This window comes from Netta rufina (assembly GCF_964035555.1).
Source record: "Netta rufina genome assembly, chromosome: 2".
Lineage (NCBI taxonomy): Eukaryota > Metazoa > Chordata > Aves > Anseriformes > Anatidae > Netta > Netta rufina.
In genome coordinates this window covers 46,115,699-46,137,407 of record NC_140124.1, presented here as the reverse complement: position 1 = coordinate 46,137,407, position 21,709 = coordinate 46,115,699, and the positions used below count along the sequence as shown (strand labels likewise).

The following is a 21,709-nucleotide window of genomic DNA, read 5'->3' as shown; positions in this document are numbered from 1 at the left end:
AAACAGCTACTCATAAAAAAAAAAAAAAAAAGAAAAAAAAAAAAGGTAGAGGAGCTTTTCATTAACCTTCAAACTGAAACCTTTCAGTAACCTTGGAACACCCTTGGCTTACAGCATTATTACCTCTTGCTCAATATCCACCCTCCTCTAGGGAGAAGGATTTATCTTTTGTCTTTAGTCTCTGACCCAAGAAATGACATTACAGGAAAGCATAAGCTCTGGGGATGATCGGGTCTCCCAGATCTCATTCTCCAATAAGCAGGCTTAACTGAAGCCAGGAAGGACCTTGTCTATCCACAACCCCTTACCTCCATCCAGAAAGATGTCACCTCAGGTAACTACTGTATGCCCTACCTAGAAAAAGGTAGGGGGATATGATGTAAAAGCATAGATATTGCTCCTTAACATTTCAGTGGCATCATGTGTGAGAGCTTCTTCTACTTTCTATTTGGGGACGAGTGTTTATATCAATCTCTGCCAAACCTTTAAGTGTTACCACAGGGGACAGTGGGTACTCTACAGATTTCTATAAAGCTTTCCCAAAAGTTTGTTCTGCACTTGATTGATATTCTGTAGGTCTATGTTAGCTCATACAACCAAGTTGATGAATGATGCCATATTGCTCCCAGCTCAAGTGCTTTGGCAAGCACTGCCTTCATGTGCTCCCACTTCTTGGTACAATGACAGATGCTACCAGTTATCAGCAGGTGGTTTGGATTTTCCTTTTCAGTCAGCCTCCACTGACTCCCATTTTTTGATGTGGTTCTGGCACATTTTAAACAGTCTCACTCTGCTTCTTTTGGCAAGAGTTTTAAACATTTGGTTGTAGAAGGGGAAAAAGACTTTTTTTTTTTTTCAAACCTTCAAATAAGAATAGGAGACTGTCAGGCTCTGCTATTATAAATCCAATATCTGATATTACATGGATTTATCAGTTTGGAAGAGTAAGATAAATTCCATTTTTTTGGTATTTATTTTTTTCTTTCAAGTCACAAGTGACTAGGTAATATGCTTGTTGTGTCTTACCTTCTGAAGAACTGTTTTGGCCATACAGCTCCAAATGGCTCATGAACTGCAAGCTGCAACTGAAGATTGCCGATCTGAGGGAGACTGTCTCTGAACTAACAATAGCAAAATATTTCAGTCTCTTAGAGGCTGTGTGCCCACACTGACATAATCGGGAAGCTTCACAATAGCATCTTGAGAGAAGCCACATTACTGGTCTTAAATGCTACGAGTTCAGTTCCTCTGTCTGAATATCTTGACTAATTATCTCCAAAACACAAATTTTCATGCATTTCTTTATTCCTTACAGTAGTTATTCGAGGTGCTTTTCAACAGGTGGTAAGAGATATACGTCCTTTCTTCCAAACCTGTTTCTTGTTTGGATTCAGGCTGTTGACAGTTGATTTGAATCTGCATCATCCTAAATAGCACAGTGTTGAACAGCATGGTTACAGCAATCATCCTTCCTGTTCCTCAGCCCTTCTTCCCCAGCTCTTTTCAAAAGCCCTTTCCAGGAGACTTGGCTTTATCAAGAGCAAGAAGTTCATTCAGCTTTCGCATTCACAGAGCCTTTCATCTTGGAGTGGAGGGCCTGGATTTTATAGGGCTGGTTCTAATAGGTGTGTTAGATAAAGATACCTCATAGAATCATAGAATCATAGAATATCCTGAGTTGGAAGGGACCCTTAAGGATCATCAAGTCCAACTCTTGACACCGCACAGGTCTACCCAAAAGTTCAGACCATGTGACTAAGTGCACAGTCCAATCTCTTCTTAAATTCAGCCAGGCTCGGTGCAGTGACCACTTCCCTGGGGAGCCTGTTCCAGTGTGCAACCACCCTCTCTGTGAAGAGCCCCCTCCTGACGTCCAGCCTAAATTTCCCCTGCCTCAGCTTAACCCCGTTCCCGCGGGTCCTGTCACTGGTGTTAATGGAGAAAAGGTCTCCTGCCTCTCGACACCCCCTTACGAGGAAGTTGTAGACCTCTTTGACTTCTAAGCTAAACATCTTTAACCACCAATATGATTTTAGGATGACAACATTAGTGGTGATAATACCTTCACTTCAGCAGGGGGCATTATTTCATACTGCTTGGTCCTGAACACACTTATTTCTGTAAAAAGATTTGCCTGCCTTATATCATGGACCATAAGCATTACCAATACAACTCCCATTTCTTGGAAGTCTTTGCTGTTCAGAGACTCTGGGTATTTGTACTCCTAATGATAAATAAGTACAACAAATAATTTTTTATCCTTACCTGGCAGTTAATCAATGAACATACCTCTCTAAAAGAATACCTGCTTCTTTATAGTTATTACAGAATCATAGAATCATTAAGGTAGGAAAAGACCTCCAAGATCATATCACTTCCCTTTTTTCCTTCAGCTGTTTGGGGCTTACAATTAATAAGTGCATAGTGCCTTCTCTGCAGTTATTTTCAGGCACCTAAAGTGAGCCTTCGTAGTCCAGCATACTAGAGTAGCAGAAAGCGCTTTTACTTATGGTACTTCGTATGTCAGGCCCCTGTAAATGGGAGATCTGAGAGGACATTATAAAGATTGTCCTTGATGGGACTGGGCATCCCCTATGATCAACCTTTTTTGACTTAAAGATGAAGAAAGGGGCTCAGCCTTCCAAGACTTGTCTGGACCTGAGATTTTCATTCCTCATTCCTGTTCCAGTTGCTTGGTGTCATCTGTCCAGTTTTGCTTCTTTTGCAGGTGTTCAGAGAGCGAAAGTCAGATAGCACCAGATTTGTGAGGTCAAAATGATTCCAAAGACCAACAATGATCCAAAGACCTACATTTTCTACCAGTAAAGTAACCCTTAGGTCTTTGAGCCATATTGCCAGAATTTGTATCAGAACCCACCTGCCCTCTCTTTCCTGTATCTCACAGCTTGGACAAGTTTATTAGCACAGAGCAGATTCATTTATTCCTTGTGTAAGGCTTGTTCTTACAAGCTTTGGGAAAAGCTAGTGGTGAAGTGCAAGTGGATCAGACTTTCTCTGTGTTGTATGGCTAGATTTCTGTTATTCACTAAGTTTCACTGCGTTTTATTCTGAAAAAAAATGGGAGGCACAAAGAGATTATCTGGTAGTAATTTCATCCTTGCACCTTTGCTGGAAGATTTATACTTTTTCCCTCTTTGGTTACTTTTAAAGGATTAATAATTTTAAAATATGCTCTACTTCCCCTTCCTCTTTGCACAGTGGGGCCCTAATCTGTTTTTTGGTATCTCATGGGAAAGCCATTTGACTCTGGTCACCTTTTGCTTGCACATTCAATGGCAACTGTTATTTCTTCTGAAAAGTATACAGAAATACAAGACAAAATGCCAGAAAGCTTCACCTTCCCTGTTCTTTTTCTGCAGCAAGGCTCTCTGCAAATCCCATATTCCTTCCTGAGTTTTCTCTAAGTTAACGCAGTGGGACGGTATGTTGAAAAATGCTTTATTTCTAGTAAGTAACACCTTACCTGCGTGGCTCAGAGGAAAATGCAAGTCCCTTTTTTATAAGCGTTTTTATAGATTGGGATCCATTTAAAATATATTTAATGAATCTGTTATCCCTTAATTCTTCATGCAAAATACCAGCTAGCAATAATAGTTGCATTATATGTATGCATACAATTTGTTTTCTACTTGAAGCATCCACAAATTACCTTAACTATACAATCTCTTTATACTGCATATTGATGATCTTTCTAGTCATCTCTTTCTCGTTCACCCTTTTATCTGTTTCTGTTATCTTCTGTATCTCACAACCTCAATAAAAAATAAATACTAGCAAGCATAATCCTCGTCTGCTTGCTTAATGTGCTAGTCAGATAGCAACAAGGAGCTACATGATCAGTAATGGGCTATGAAGTCATCTTGTGTGCTTACAGGAGTCTGTGTTTAATTCATATGCACACTTTATTCTTTAGGTTTCCAGAGGAATCATCTTTTGTGGATTTACTCTGAATCCTTTATTGTTACTACACCTGCTCACAGTTCTTTTTTAAATAAAAAATGCAAACAAAGCAGTGTTTGCTCATATGACAGTTTACCATTGGCAATGTATTTTTTTCAAGGGGTAGAAATATTGACCATGTATTAAGTAATTAACGGAAAGTATTTTGGGGATCTAAATAATCATGACCCATTTTTTAAACTGTCAAGTAAATATAAAAATATAAAAGTATATGTGAAATATATATGGCACATTTTATGGATATTCTAGCAACATTTTAACTGTCATTTTTCTTCAGACAGATTTCTTTGATAAAAGTATAATGCATGGCATTATTAAAAACTGATGGCATTATTATTATTCAAATTGTTGTCTGTGCATTTAAGATGTTTTAAGCTAAAACATTTAGTTTCTATGGTTACCCAGCTGAATCTGTAGGCAGATTCATTGGAAAAATCTATCTGTAAATGTTAGTATGTTCTGTGTGTACCTGCAAATTGCTATTACTGCGTTCTTTTTTAAGGCACAGTCAACTGAGTCCTCAAATCCAAATCTATAAGGTTAGTCTTTGCACAGCACTTGTTCTTCCTAAATTGATTCAATATAGTATATATTTTCACGTTTTATTGATTTTTTTAATTATTTTTAAAAACCCCAAATATTTTTTGAATAATTCAAAAATCATCCACGTTAGCAGATTTTTTTTAACAAAACAAAATTGAGGCAACTACAAGTTTTATCTTAAATCATCTCCCCTTTTTTTGCACAGCATTCAGATAGTACGCGTACATCTAATTTAAATACGGGGGAAATGGACAAGGCCTACAAAGTTCTGCCAAAACTCTTAAGTTAAGGTTTCATATAGCTAAATAGCAGTAGTCTTTGTTAATTATTTATTTTGTACAGGCATTTAGAAACAAATCCTCACGTTCTGTGAGTGTGGAAACTTTTAGCATCGTGCTGACTCTGTAAAGGCAAAACAACAAACAATTCTTCCAGTTCTTCTCCAGCTTTTTTCTGGGTTTGCGCTGCTTCTGACAGGTCCTTTGGGCTGAACATAGTTGAGATTTTTACATAATCATCTTTTACTTGGTTTTAGTTTTTTATTTTATTTGTGAGCTATTAAGGAGACAGGTTACTTTTTTACCCCGTAATGAAACTGAAGTACTGCATTTTAGTATGTTAAGAATCTTGACAGTACTTTGGATTTCATAGCGTGAGGTAATGCCTCATCATTATGAGGAGAATAGAAATGCTGGCTCCCTAGGTCTTCATGCTTTATGTGTGATTTTTCACTTCCCACACTTGGGGTCTAGCTCGTAGTTGTCTTCTTCCAACAAAATGGGTCAGATAAAACTCTCTTTGGAACGCTTCCTCCTAAATCATACTGAAAGCTCTCTTCTGGATGGGGACCAAGAGCTCTGTCCCCACTGCTTTCTTAGCATTTCATTATAATAAAGAAATCATGCCTGTTTTGTCAGCTTGGCAAGACAGGGAAATGTTTGTGCATTTCCAGACCAGGGTGATATTTTCATCCTGGTATCAATGCAGCATATCATTTGGTGCTACAGTAATATAAATTTAATTTCTTTTTGGCATAATATTAATCAAAATAGTGAAAGCTGAGTACTACTAAAAGTGATAACAAATATTTTTGAGAGCTTTTATATTTACAGAATCAATTAATATTTTTTTTTCCCAAAGGTATGCTTTGCCATACTGGGAAGGGAATATTTTCTCTTTGGTAATTGCTGCTATGAGAACAACTGTGGAGAACTCCAGAAAAGAACACCGTGTTTACTTTTTGCTTTTGAGATGTCATTTATTTGCCTCAGTTACACGTAGTCAAACCAGAGACATTTGTTGACCATAAATTATTGAGAAAGGGAAAGACTGCTGACAGCTCAGACATTTACAGGGAAGAATTTGAAGCATAGGCAATATCTGTGTTATTGCTCCTTCTTTATATATGTTTTCAGTATACTTCACACATGGGAAATAAGAGTCAAGAGTGACCTATGACAGTACAGACGACAACTACTAAAGGTAAAAAACAAAACCAAAAAAACACCAGAACAAGAAGAGATTAAAAACTCCTAGCAGGAGCTGTACCACATAATCACAGCTGGAACTGTGCAATATAATGCAAAATAAAATAGTGGGCAGCCTAACTTTAATTTCCTGTACTTCAGTTAGTATATTAAGTTTTATTAAATGATTTTGTGTAATCTTTAGTTTACATTTGCTTGCTCTTCTGGAAGCTTGATCAAATAAACTGAAGCATTTAATTTTAATCCAAACAGATCTTGAATATTTCTTTGACTCTTCCTTAAAAGCAATGCTTATGCTTTTAATTTTTTTGTTCTTAATTGAATGGTTTTGAAATGAAACCTTTTGCTGACCTTTTTATTTTATTCTTGTTACAGTGCAAATTTCTCCAACTTCATTCAAGTAAATTCATTGGAAGTAGAATAAATGTTTGGCTTTATACCTTTAGATGTTTCATTTTATTGCTTGTACTACCATAGAGAAGTTGAAATACTCTTATTCAGTAAGAAATTAGTGGCAGGAATTACTCATTAAAAATTTCATTTCCAAAGTTGAGACTGATTTTTTTAGGTGTTCATGTTTGAACTACAAGCAGGGGAACTTTTGGATGTGAGATCGTGTTGGGAAATAATAAAGCACCACTGCTCTTTGGTTTTATGTACTTTCTTTTGTCTGAAGATTGCTATGCAAAAGTTGTTTCTCTGTAAATCTTCAACAGACTATACAGTTGGATATGTGAAATTGGTCATCCACTTTCGGGTTACATTATTTCTAGTTTCAGACCTGGTCATCATTATCTGTGATGAATTTATGGCAAATTCATCTTGATTTTGTGCATCTCTGATCGTCTTCACTGGCTGACTTTCATCTTCTATCTATGCCAGAATTTTCTAGTTGTTTTGAAAGAGTAAAACAGTCCTGTGGAACATCAGTTTATCCTGAATCTTCAACTTCTCCAGCACTTAAGTCAAACTTCCCTAAAGGTGTAGGAGCCTCGAAGACATTTTCAGCCCTGGATGTAGCTTTGAATTCTCTAGCTTTTTCTCCTGTGTCTGTCGATCTTCAGATCTGGAAGACTGTCAAAATGTATTTACGCTTGCGGTGGTTTCGCACAGACGGCCAACTTAAACTCCATCACACCGCTCTCACTCCCTCTCCTCAAAGGAAGACGGGGTGAGAAAATATGACAAGAAAAAAAAAGGCTCACTGGTTGAGATGAGGATAATATAATTAAAGGAAAAACAAAGGGGGAAAAAGCATCAAAAAAGTAAAGACCTCACAGAAGCAAAGAGAGAGAAAGCAATTTTTCTCTACTTGAGCAGTGTTTGGCCATGTCCTAGGAAGCAGGGCCTCAACACGTGCAGTGGTTGTTTGAGAGGAAGGATGTCTTCATAATGAGAGCCCCAACCCTCCTTCCCCTTCCCCAGCTTTTATCACTGAGCATGACACCATTTGGTGTGGAATATCCCCATGGTAGGGGGAAGGTTAACTCCATCCCAGCCAGACCCAGTACCATGCTTTACCTTGAATGTTTCAGCCTTGTGGTTCATTAAGACAGGAGTGATTTCTTTTTTGATTAGATGTATGCATCTGAAGTTCTTTTCTGTCTTCCCAAGCCATAAAAAATGAAAGTATTCCATGTAGAAACAGGCTCTGCAACCTAATATTTGCAAGTTTCTCACCACTGAGTCATTAACAGAAATTCAAAAATGGAATTCATTTGATAGGTTTATCCCTCTCTACTTTCTGAATTATAACACTGTATTTGTTCTTCGTATATGGCAGAATCCAACCTGGTTTTATTTTTGTTTATTTCCCTGTGTGCTGGGAGTTTTTTGTTTATTTCCCTGTGTGCTGGGAGTTCACTTGTGTCTCCTGTTGATTGTTTTTTCTATGCTGCCTCGTAAACAAACCTTGTGGCATAGGTGACTGGGACCTCTGTGCATGCCTTTGAGAGTCAGAATTTTTGTTTAAGGAATCATATCAGTGATTGCAAAAGGATAATTGGCAGAAAATTAATCAAACTAACTTAACAATTCAGAAGATATCTTACCAAACATGTCAGTGATTTAAAAACAAACAAACAAACAAACAACAACAACAACAAAAAAAAAAACACAAAACATGGAAGCAAAATTCATGGAGTTGGTATTTAACTTTTCAAAATGTAGTTTATACTATTCAGAAACTTTTGTGCTGGCTTAGGTCAGCTTCAATTCAAAAAGTGTCACATACCCAAACAGGCTCCATATGCCTTTTTAAAATTACTGATGGTTTTAATGTAAATTTGTAGAGTTATGGTTTTGCAGAGTGTAATGCTGTTGGATTTAAAGATGAAAAGTGTTCACTTTCCCTCAAGCAGTTTTTAAAAAACTCCTTATTTGCACAGAATGCAAATTTTTACACTTGAATATAGAAGTACATTACTGTGTGTAAGAATTAACGCTCCTTTCTCCTTCTGTGTTAGTGAGTATCCTAGGTTAGTTTACAGCAACAGTTACAATGACATATGTGTACATCCTATATAGGTTTTTTCTTCTATTGCACTACAGACGGTGTTCATGTTTTGCAAGTTGCTGGTTTTCTGCTTCATTTGTCATTTGTAGCCTGGACAAGAAACCAAAGCAGTGTGCTGTGTACAAAGAGCAGAGAATCGTACTTCCACATCAAATTTATTTTAAAAAATTTAATCACACTGTACGACCGTTCACGTACACATTAAGATGTGAAGGGTTTGTGTTTCTATACTCTGCTAGGCTGTGTCATCATATGGAATAAGTTCTGTTATTTTCATTCAGGTGAAGCAAAGTTGGCTCTTACACACCATATTTAGCTGTGTGAAGCAATTGCATTGTTAAGAGAAGAATTGGACTCAGACAAACTACAGCCTGTAACTCCTAATCAGGCCAGCTAACTAGAGTTAAAATCATTATCACACTGGTATTAAGGATCTTGATGTATTAATCCTGCAGTGAAAAAACATCTAGGCAGTTTTTCTGGCAAGCAATTACAGTCTGTTTCAGCAGAGCACACGCATGCTTAAATGCGTCTGCCAGCAAAAATACGATGTAGATTAGGATGGATATCCAAGCAGAGATTTTAGAAAAATCTGCTGATGTGTCCAGCCAGTTCTCTGCGTACTGGCCCAATTTCATACTTGATAAATTGCATAAAATGCTTCCAAAGAATGTATCCAAGTATTGTATATATATATATCCAGTTATTTTTTATTCTTTGGTAGATATATTTGTCTGTGGATTATTCACAGCAGATAAAGCTCAGTATTCTCTGGATCACTTAAATTGGTGAGAATAATGAGATTTGGGGATTCTCCATGACACAGTACACTCACAGTTGTAAACTAAAACTCATTAAGATTACAGTATGATTGAAAACTTCCAAAACCTTACCATTCTTTTATTTATAAATCATCAGAGAAGGAATTTGATTATTAAGGATGTAGAAAGCAATATTAATCCCAAGTGCTGGTGTAATATTATGATTTATGAAGCATATGTCAATTATTTTACTTTGAGAAATAGATATACAACAGAACAGTAACTAGAAAGTAATCCTTTTAATACATTTTACACAACTCACTTTGAAAATATTTCCAAATGTACTTAAAATATAACAGTTGAAAACAAATGAATTATATATTCGGTAATTATCGAACTTCCAACTATTTAATTTGAGCAGAATGTAATAGTTCCTGTCCATCTTTGCAGGTTGTTAGCAGTTAATGAGATAATAAAGAGCTTGGATGTTTGATGTTGGAGTCACAGCTAATGGAAAAATTATTCAACATGTTGCCTTATTCTTGGTTTTTAACTGTAATTGTTCACCATCTGTCCGAGTGACTCATGCCTCTGGCTGTACTTCTGCCAAAGTAAAGATTTTGGACAGTCATGGAGTATTCATAACAGAAATGTGAAATGTTACGAAGTGAAAATTGAGATGAGCTCTGAGCTATCCAGCACATTGTACTTCTTCTCCTTTAATTTTTTATAGATTTCTTTTACTAAAAGCATATTGGCTTTAGGCAAATGTTAGTTGGAATAGTCCATCATGGCTTCTGTGCCATACGATAGAAAGCACATTAATATATGGATATATCTCTTACTGAGTGTAAATAAACATAGAAAGGTATAGGTATGGCTGTTAGATGTTCTGGATAATGAAGGAGCAAACAATTTCTTCTGCACTGTGTATTTCAAAGCTGTTGTAATACACTCACATTTTGAATTTAACGTGAATCCTTATTGTTACGACTTGGTTTCATTTTTTTATACGATTATATCAGCTGAAAATCCCACTTAGTTTTAGAGACATGGTTGTGCTTGGTAAAATATCAGTAAGAAACACAAAAAGAGGATAAGCAGCTGGAAACTATCTTGCCATTTTAAGTCAGAGCTGGAAAATTTTAGGATATGTAAATGTCTTTTGTCTGACTGCCATCTCCAGGCTATTGTTTAGAACAGCTAATCCAATTGTAGACTTCATAACTGCAAGCACATCTCTTATTTATCAGTAGTCTTGTTCAGCTCATTAAGTAACTTATACTTCGTACAATTCATATCCATTAGGAATATTTGTTATGGTTATTTTCATCCAGGGGTTTTGTTCTGTGTTTAAAGTTTAGTCTGTTCAAAAGTGCAGCCTCTTTTAATAACACCAGGATATCAGTTGAAGACATTGTACCTCTCTCCTGTGCCATGTTAATTTTATTCTCAAAGATGATTTTATTTTCAAAGATGAATTTGAAGCAGCAGCAGTATAAAAATACCTCTTCCTATCTTTGACCAACACCTTGTTGTTTTGCTGTTAGTTACAATTAAACCCATAGTCTTAATTTATGTGTGTTGTATAAAAGCATTTGTACAAAAGCTGAACATCCTAACTATTTCTTCTATTGCATCAGGCTATGTTTGATGCTTTGTCTGATCTCCCTGAATGGTACGGTATAAAAGAAATGCAAGCAAATTGGATAGGTGACTGCGTTGGATGTTCCTTTGACTTCTTGCTAAAGGTGAGTCAGAAATTTCAACACTGCTGTCTTTGCTGGGCTAAATGCAATTCCTGAAATGCATAATGGGACAGATTTTCAGATCAAAAAAGCATGAAACCTCCTAAAAGTTAGAGTTATGTGTTCATGCCTGGACCTGCATTGCTTTCTGAAGAACATTTGTGTGTTGGGGTGATACTCCCTGCTGTCCTTCTTAGGAAAGCATTTGTGTGTCCAGGTGCAAAACTGGATGCCAATTGGCTATGTGTATTTGTGCAAAAATACATGCCAGCTAATAAGCATTCCTGGAAGCCAGGATATTTAAGCAGTACCACGAGCAGTATCAAGTGGTACTGTACAAGTCAGCTGGGTTCTGGCTGTGCTTTATCTCCTCTCCGCACAGCACCTTCTCCATCGGACCCAGGCTGACATCAGTCATGCCACTTTAGTTAGGTCTCATTTACTAAATACAATAAAATGATAAAAAACAGAAAATTAGGTGGTGATAGATCTACAGAGAAGCCTGGATAGAAAGAAAGCAGTGGAATAAAAAAGGAACCTTTAGAAAATTGCAGTTATCCAGAAAACAGTGGGAAAATCTGAAGTCCTTCAGATTTTCAGAGGCCCTAATGGAATTTCAGCCCTTTTGCTTCTATGTTTTATTGTTTTCATTTACTCTGGTCTAACACTTTAAAAATGACTTATTTTAAAATGCTAGATTTCTGGGAACCTCCAATGGAGACAGTTTGAACTTTCCTCGTACCTCTGAATTGCACATTGCTAAAAAGATGTATTTTTGAGGTTAAGTTGCTTTAATCAATTGTTTCTGAAAATGTGTATCAGTTTTGCTGTAGAAGAATCTCCTTCTAAGAACCTCACACAATCCACAGTTAATTGACATAGAATATAGAGCCTATTGATAGTTTCAGGTAGTAATTTCATAAGCAGCCCTCCGTGTTTATTACTCATGTTTTATGTCCAGTTGTTTTAATCTTGTGACACCCTTTCCAGCTTCTACAAATTTACTCTTGTAAATAAGTTGCAGCATTTATTTCATTAGAGAAGTGTGATAGAAAGCCCAGTAGCTGAGAAAATCGAAAATTCACTTTAGAGTTTAAAGGTAGCATCTGATTTAGGTGGGCTTGGCTATTGCCATTCCTTGAAATCAGAGCACTGTATATTAAAAGTGAACAGAGGGATTCTGAGTTACTTAACCAGGGATTGAATGTGGCTCAGTAGTACAATGAAATATTACATATGATTTTACTTTATTTATTTATGTTTGGATAGATTATAAAGCAACTTTCTCAAAGTCTTAAAAGTAAATTTTGTCAAATTTTGATACTGGAAACTCCCTGTAGTGAGAATGTGTCCAGCTTTGATATTTAGAATTATATATGTCGATAGGGTGGTGTAGATCTGTTAATTGTATAAGCAGGAAAATAAATGTAACACCACTGCACTTCTAATGGAGGAAAAAAAATAATCAGGGATATTTTCTGCTTTTTTTCAGGTTAATGGTGAAGTAACAGAGGAGAAGCTAGCAGCTTACACCTATACGCCTGAAGCCATTTATGGAGCTTCCCATTTATGTATTTTACCAACTCACAGACTGCTGCATGGGAATAGCAGTCTGAAGGAAGTCTTTCAGAGGGAGTTCATCCCAGGGAAAGGTGATATTTTTCTCATTCTGCACGTTGTTATAAAAGAGTATCAATTTTAGAGAATGATCTTCAGAAAATGTGTGTCCAGCTGGGCATGAACTGTTCCTGTTAAGAAGGAACATTTCCTTTTGATCCTTTGTATATGTCAAAAAGTATCATACCAGCCTGTCCTGGCTTCAGATACAGCTCCAGCAGTTACGTTAGAATTTTTGCCTTTTATAATGGCTGTAAAACTTCACATATATCAAAGTATTGGAACAGGTTCTTGTTTCCTCATATAAGCAAAATGAATACTCCAACTCTGACTTATGTGAGCCCATTGGCCACATAGCCATTACCACTATGTGGTAATTTGTCATTAGCACAGGGTATGGAACCAGCTCTTGCACTAACAGTCATTTTCCTCTCGTAGGGAACATAAAGAGGACAACAGATAATTAATACATAGCAAAGTGGATCATCAATATATAGCAAAATAATACTCTGCCATGGAGATCCTCATTTAATACAAGATTCTAATGGAGTAAATTCAGAGTAGCCTTATGGTAGGTCCTGGCCTGTACAGGGAATACAAATAAGTGGTAATTTTTTTTTATTTAATTAGTGTTAATTGGTTTCTTAAAGGTTCCTACCATGCACTCTGTCTGTACTCCACATCCTTGGCCTGACATTTTTTATTGTTTGGAAAATGTAAAAATCACAAGAGTAAATACAAAGTATATTGAATATATTTTGTTTCCACCTCAGGTTTGTGTTCAATATTTATTATTTTCTAAAATGTGGCAAAAAAATCTGGCTTCATTGTATATAACATCCAATGTCAACATTGGATATATAACATCCAATGTCAACAGCAAATGAAGCAGGAATCTTATGGGAAATAGTTGTGGTTGCAAAGAACCTGCTTTATTTTGAGGTGTTTCATTTCTATAACCTTAATAACATTTTCTTGGTAGCAGGAAAAATGGAGCTTGAATGTGTGGAGTATGTAGAGTCCTTGTCTCAGAGCCAAGCAAAGCTTGGAGAATTTTTATTAAGGAATAAAGGAACAAATTTTCAATTCGTTCAATTCTAAAAACAAAGCACTGACCCCAGAAATGCACATTCATGTATGTGCCTGTATCTTTGTTGAACCCTTGTGCTTTAAGCCAAACCACACAACTGCAAAACTTGTTTTTCGTGTGGAGCAGTATTTTTTTTTTATATTAATTTTACATGGAAATATTTGAAAGGCTTTTTTTTGGGTTTCTGTTAACAGTAAACTTCACCTTTTGGTTGAGCTACATTAAGAAACTTTCAGATTAATGACAGCAATAAGACATTCAAAAAGAGGCTTTAAAGTGGAAACAGTTCCAGAATCATAAATCTACTATTGCTACTTGTAAATGTACTTACATACATTCTTCAGTTGAACTTGGCTGATACTTTGTACTGTTCCCTGAGCATTTCAAAGACAAAGATTGGTGTTTTCCAAAGAAGAAAACATGAAAGAGAAGAATTCTTACATGGACATTCAGGTTTGCATTTCAGTTATGTTATTTAGTAAGGGTCAACAATGGCATTGAAGTCAAAAGAAACATAAGATGGCCTTGAATAGGCCATATTTCCATCATTAACTAGATTAAAAAGTATGAATCATCAATGACATTATAAAAAAATATATATTTTTATTTTTACTTTGCAGCCAGTGTAGTTTTGTAACTCCCTTTCTTCATTGTGTTCTCATTTAGATAATTAAGATGGTATGTATCTATTCAAGGGAGAAAAAAGGATGTAGTATGGCAAAGTAACTTAAAGTTCTTATAGCTGTATTCCTAGAGTAAAGCTCTGTATTTTATCAGAGCTGTATTTCTATATTATATCAGAGTCATTATCATTTAAATAGAAGTGAGCAACCAGTTTTCAGGCATTCATTTTTTTTGCGTAGAAAAAATTATGTTAATCTAGAATCTGGTAAGTCTTCCTCTAAGTCACCTTCTAAGTATGATATGTCTGAGATTTGACCCTTACATTGTTCATTAGCTCATTATAATACCAGACATGCATTGTTTTACATTTGTAACTGTAGTATCGTTTCTTTACAGCTATTATAATAATGATGTGAGCAAAAGAAAGAGTATCTCCATAAGCTGGAGAATTACTATTTTGAGTTCCAGCATAAAATCAGAATTATTGCTGGGTGGGAGAGAGGAGTTATTTTTAAAAACTGTCTGCCCTACCCACTCTGCTTCCTGTTCACAAGACGTTTTTCTTAGTTGCTTTTAAAAAGTGAGATTATTCATTTTGTACCTTTTTTTAAACAGAGGAGGAAAGCTAAGTGCAGTGGTTTGAACAGGAGAAATTTTCTCTAGAATATGTATATCTCAGAGACCTGAAATTTGAAAAAGTAGTAAGGTAAATAAGTATATAGTTAGTTTTAAAAAGGCTGATGAGATAAAGTAGCCCTGTACTGTAGAATGATGTTATTTTATTTAAGGCAGACTTTATGTAAGCCTCAGACTCTCCACAGCTTTCCACAAAGGTGGGCGAAAGGGAGCTCTCAGTGGTCTGTATTATAATTATCGTATGGAGAGTCATATTCCTTAAACACTGATTTGGTACCTCATCTGTGCAAAATAAGAATAAATTTCATCAACTGTATGTGAGTCTCTAAAAATAGGTCTTAAAAATGGAGGCCTTTTAAACTTTCACTGACCACTAAAGGTCCCAAGATCCTATTTGTCAAGGGTAGGCATTGTACTGCAGAACCTTTGACTAAATAAGTTTGCTTTCCTTACTGCTGCATGGCATGATGTGCAGTGTTAATGCACATGACTGAGTTTCAAAAGCATCAGCTCTTTACGCAGTAGTTTGGAAGCTGCTTTTAGCTTTAAAAGCACTAAAAATAATATCAAGAAACAGGTCCAAATTGAGATCTGGATTTTGAATCTTCAAAACTTGGGATGTACAAGTTAGATTTTCTTCTTACCAGGACACCGAAGTAACACAGTGTAAGTCAATTTCAGTTGATCACAGTCCTCATCCTTGATTTTCTTCCTCTGACGCCACTTTCCTGTGAACATTTGGTTCCAAGATATTTTCTGTAGGCTAATCCCTAATATCAAAATGAATATTCTGTTTGGAAATCAGTTGGTTACTTAAATTTTCTTTTTACGTTGGTCAGTGATGCATAGTCCTTCTGTAAGAAAGCAAGTCATAAGCATAGTGTATATGCTTCCCTTCAGATTCATCTAAATAACTGAATGTTCTGCTTAATTTTGGAATAATGTCTGTGAGTATGTATTAGAGTCAATTCATACAACTTTGCAGCAAGCCTGCATTTTGATCAAGGATTTTTTTTTTATTGTAGTCCGCATCTTACTGAGTTTTTAGTCAAGTGTTTGTTATAAAAATGTTTTCTAATCATGAAAATTTATTAGTCACGTTCGACTTACAGAGGATTTTAGTATCTGTGAACTTTTTAGAAATGTGATTACGTGTTTTATTATCTTTCTTATTTAAACAAAATTTTAATATAAATTTAATGTATAAGATGAACTGAGTTTTAGCAGTAATGTTCTTATCATATCATGTCATATTTTACTTATTGTGATCATTTGTTTTCAGACTCACTCACTTCAGTGACAGCTGTGAATTTGCTTACCAATCAAGAGATTCCTGTAGTAATCTCAGCAACAAGTTTTGAGAATTTTCTTGACACTAAAATAGGTATGTGACAGTTATCGTGTAAGTAGAGTAGTATAGTTTTCAGCTGCTGTGTTGGAGCACCAGATACTTTTGTGATAAATCTTTGATCATCGCAGTTCTCTTCTGGACTTTGGAACTCTGTTCTTCATTACTGTTCTTCATTAATGAAGAAGGAAAGGAAAAGTAGCAATGTAGAATCTGTCTGGGGGAGAGATTTACAGGATGATGCATTTTAATGGAAATATTATAAAATTAGTTCATTTAATGAGCTAAATTTGAGGATCTGCATATCTCAAGAGGATTGATTACCTACAATGCATGCGTATTTGGCTCTTACCATCCTTAATCAAAACAGACCTGTACCATTGTTTGACAAAAACATTTTGCAAATAACTGACTTTTTTTTTTTATATGCTTAAATAGATGATATGCATAGTTATAGAGAAATGTTTCAGACAGGTTTAGGTTTCCCCCAGTAAAGATCCAAAATTTCCAAGTTTGACTTTTATCATAAATATTGATAATATTTGTGTTGAGATCAGGAAACTAATTCAGAGTGGGCAGTAACTGTTCAGGTAGTCTTGGACAGTTGTCTTACACCCTTTAGCTCTAAAGGAAGTATTAAGTTTAAGTAATAAGTTTAGGCCCCTAATTTAGGATTGAGGAGGTTCTATAAACAGAGAGGGAAGGACATTGCTAGTGGATAATCTGAATCATCTGATATGGGTTTCTGTTCTCAAAGCTGTCCCATGAAGCAGCCTGTCTTGCTCCTTTCCTGCACAGGGAGCCTAGCGCTTCAACCTGGGCAGGTAGGTACGTACATGATGTGGCAATCCTTCTAAATAAAAACTTGAAATTGCACTAACTTTTAATAGTTATGTCCATCTTTTTTCTGCAAGGTTTATCTTCATCAATAGTACACACCAAGCATCTTGTTTACTGTTAGTTTTTGCTGTGGTTTCATCTTAGCTGAAATAAACAGGCAACATTCTGTGCCAGTACTAATGGGATATGGTTCTTTTATACCTCTTCACTCACACACACAGACACACACTGCCATTGCACTACCTTCCTTATTCCTTAACTTCCATTTGTTTTCTCCCTTTTGCTGTTACTTCTTTCCTTCTCTGCAGCTGCTAAGACATCCTCTACACCACTGCCTATGTGGTGGCTTTTCCTGCACAGCAACCGAACTGAATAAAACTAGCTGACTGTGGAGAACTACTTAGGTGGCTGTGCCATGCTACTAAATGCTGCTTTTACTGAGAACATTGTGCAAAAGTATCTTGGATGACCCTCATAAGGCTGATTGAAATTATCCACTTAGGCTGTATACCTTCCTTATTACATGCCCACATCTTACACTTTAGAAGTGAATCTGTTTTTGAAAACCAGAACCTCCCCTTGCGTAAGAGAAGCCAAATAATTGAGATACCTAATCTTATTTTTCATTAAAAGCTTCCAGCTTGTTAACTGGCATGTACCTTGGCCTTATGTCTGTTGGAAGTATCCCAGATCTTCCCAGGAAGTTCTGGATGCCAGCTGTTGAGCTTTGGGAAAGTGCTTTATAGAATCATCTTTTCAACAGAAGGAAGACCAAAAAGTGGGGTACTCTTTTTTCCATTTGTAGAACATATTGTGAAGACACCTGTTGTAGACTGCAGGGCTCTTTGACAAATTAAGATTCAGACTTCACGCTATAATTGAGCCCTTAAATTGTAAGAGCTTACATCTGCTGAAAAGATTAAACAGTGATTTTGTGTTTTGTTTTTAGGAAGTTACTTGTCACAGGGGAGTTTTGCTTGGTTTTCTTTAGTTTTCTGCTTCTGAATTTCCATGTATTGACAGAGTTTATGTATTTACCATAGCAGGCAATTCACCGCTTGATCAAAGATGCTTGTTAGGCTGGTTTTGAATAAAGTAGTTTGTGTATTAATAATTTGAATGTGCTTAGCAATATTTTGAGAGTTATTACAGTTTTCACCAACCTGATGTTTGCATCGAATTTTTTGGAATAAGCTGCTTTACCTTTTAAAGATGACAGTAATTGTGCAAGATTGTTCATATTAAATATTAAAGAAATTATCACCAAGAGGAAAAAGTATGCAGTAGGATGTATCTCAGTGTGGAAATAATACATCTGATACTAACAGATTTATTCAGAAATAACACAGAGAAAATAAAGTTAAGAAATTTCTTAACACGCCATGAAAGGTAGCCCTCCAAATCAGCAAAAACTTGTCTTTTAAAATACATACAGCAAAATCAGAGGGAAAACATCACTATCTATCAATATGAATGAGAAATATTTAAAGATAACATGTCATTTTGTGGTGCTGGTAAATTGCTATAATAAGATGTTTTATATGAGTTAGAGAAACTTGTGTTCAAATTGTAAGAATATCCCCTGAATAAGAAGATGGAAAGGAAAGATTGCACCATGGGCCTTAAATACTGGGACTTCTAGGAATTACTTTAACAGTGGTCATAAGAGCTCTCACTAGATATATTCTGAATAGAAAACTGATGTTACTCAAATTGTTTCCCTGAGATAAACAAATCATGTCTTTCGTAATAAGTTAAAGGATAGTAATGTTGGGGACTATTGAGTTATGGTACATTTTAATAAGCTATGAAAGCAGAAAGATTAAATGTACTGTTGAAACAAGAAGACTGTATAACCTGTTTCATATTTTTGTCATGTTAGCAAATTGAATTTAATTTTTTATTACTTAAATATGTATTTATGTTATATATAGTTAATATAATTGTATTTAAAATTGATTATTTGTCTAAATTGTATAGCTTAATTTTTAGGCTTTTTCTAAACCATCTCATTTTCAGCTTGCTCTGAGGTAGAATGTTGATTAACATTTGGTTTACTGAGAAAATATGTCAATAATTATTGCTGCTTGAATTTCACTGCTTAAAGAACAGGAAAACATTTTTTATTTTTCTTACATTTTTAAACCCTTTTGGACAAACATAAATTGTTAAAAAGAGCGTTTCATAGAAATAAAAACTTTTATCCCCAAAATGGTGATTGATATCCATGTTAGTCAATACCAGATTTTTTTTTCCCTAGGAATTCCAAGTACTAGTGCAGAAGATGCTGCAATAGCTAAGAATCTGGGCATTTCTTTCACTGAAGTCATTGAAAAATTGCCAAATGGTCTGGAGAGAGTCATTAATTCTGGAGAGGTGGGTATGCAAGTATGGAGTTCTTTCTAACTTATAGTAACAATGTAAGCTGTTTTCTTGAGCGTCCCAAATACTTTGCCTGATTAAAGGGATTTTATTTTTTTTATTTTTTTATATTTTTAAGACTTAAACTGAATGTATGCAACCAAATTTTTGAGAGGAATTTAATCATAAAAGCACAGAATCACAGAATGGCTTGGGTTTGAAAACTCCATAAATATCACCTAGTTCCAACGACCCTGCCATGCACCATAATTATCACCTAGTTCCAATGACCCTCCCACAGGACCAAAGCCCCATCCAGCCTGGCCTTGAAGACCTCCAGGGATGGGGCACCCACAGCTTCTCTGGGCAGCCTGTGCCAGTGCCTCACCACCCTCACAGTGTAGAATTTCTTCTGAATATCTGAAATAAATCTACCCCTTTTTTAGCTTAAAGCCATTACCGCTTGTCCTATCACTACACTCTGGTAAAGAATCTTTCTTCAGCTTTCCTGTAGTCCCCCTTTAGGTACCAGAAGGCTGCTATAAGGTCTCCCTGCAGCCTTCTCTTCTCCAGCTTGAACAACCCCAACTCTCCCAGCCTCTTTTCCTAGGAGGGGTGCCCTCTGATCACCCACATAGCCCTCCTCTGGGCCAACAGGTCCATGTCCTTCTTACTGGAGGAATCCCCAGAGCTGAACGCAGTGCTCCAGGTGGGCTCTCACAAGACCAGAGTAGAGCAGAAGAATTACCTCAGTTTTATACTAGAAACTGGTCTCAGTTTTATACTAGAAACTGAATAATTGATCACATGTGAAAAGCTGGTTCTTATTTTTCATCATCAGAATACATTTTTAAGCTAAACATTTTTCTGTGTATTAATTGAAATGTGATGTAAGCTTTCTGGTAGCACTTCTGCATGAAGTGACATGGGAATATTATTTTTAAATCAAGCGTATATGTTGTTACAGCTCTTGAAAAGATGCATTTGGTAGAATATGACCTTTGTGTCTACTCTTACATGAAATGTAGGGTCTAAATGGTTAAGATGTATATGAAAGCAAAAAAACAGAATAACCCAAAATGAATACAAGAGAAAAAAGATGGTTTACCATTCACATTTTCTCAGTCTCCACCTTGTGTTGGTGAAATTCTGGAAGTTTCAGCATAGAGCTGTTGATTAAGATATCAGCAGAAAATGCACATAGCTGGCAACAAAGGCTGAAGGGGTCTACAGAGCTCTTTCTCAGTGTATTTCTTTTTGGGCCATCAAGAACATTGTTGTTTGAACAAGAGGGTTTAAATGAATCAAGTAACTGGAATGTGAATAGTCTCTTGGGTAGGAAGATGTTAAGAAACAGGAAGGGGAAGATTATATGAGGCTCCTAAATATTGTCTCTCTGAAATTGTATTTGTGATTTTTTGTGTGTTCTTGCATTTTCCCTGATAGAAAGTATGAATTTTTCTTTCTTCTGCTTCTCTTTTTTCTAATCAGTTCACAGGCATGACTCGGCAGGAGGCTTTAAAAGCTCTTACCCAGCAAGCCAAAAATAAAGGAATAGGTGGAGACCTAACGAGTGACAAATTAAGAGACTGGTTAATATCTCGACAGCGGTACTGGGGAACACCTATTCCTGTCATTCACTGTCAGACGTGTGGCACTGTCCCTGTGCCTTATGAAGATTTACCTGTGGTGCTGCCCAGTGTAACCACTTTCACAGGGAAGGGAGCTTCACCTTTAGAAACTGTTCCAGAATGGGTGAACTGTGCCTGTCCAAGGTAAGAAAATGAAGCATTTACTGCAGGCTGAGAGAGATCCCTTTTGTACTTGCATGTTTTGTGTGCTCTTTCCTTAAGCACTGACAGCTGACCACTCTGAGACAGGACACTAATCCAGCAGGATATTTAGTCTGACCCAGTGTAAGGGGTGTTTTTTTTTTTTTTTTTCATTCTGTACTCTGTAAAACTCCTTATTTGCAATACAGCCACCCCACTGCTGCTGCTTCATAAACAAGCTGAAGCAAACCTTGTTGATCTGAAGTTGGAGGAATGAAAACAGGAAAACAGAATTATCTCCTCACTGCCCTCCCTTTCTTAACTGTGTTTTTCACTTTATTTACTGCAAGAATTTTCATTACTTTTCACCAGCAGTGTTCATACAA

General features: G+C 36.1%; 1 protein-coding gene across 1 annotated transcript in view; it reads left to right on the top strand.

Moving 5' to 3' along the window:
• Positions 1-21,709, top strand: part of LARS2 (leucyl-tRNA synthetase 2, mitochondrial) — a 101,916-nt gene that overhangs the window by 42,818 nt on the left and 37,389 nt on the right. Inside the window, exons 8-12 of the mRNA XM_084282791.1 lie at positions 10,931-11,038; positions 12,528-12,687; positions 16,285-16,386; positions 19,451-19,566; positions 21,043-21,326. Coding sequence (XP_084138917.1) covers positions 10,931-11,038; positions 12,528-12,687; positions 16,285-16,386; positions 19,451-19,566; positions 21,043-21,326 — 770 coding nt within the window. The remainder of the gene's footprint in view (positions 1-10,930; positions 11,039-12,527; positions 12,688-16,284; positions 16,387-19,450; positions 19,567-21,042; positions 21,327-21,709) is intronic.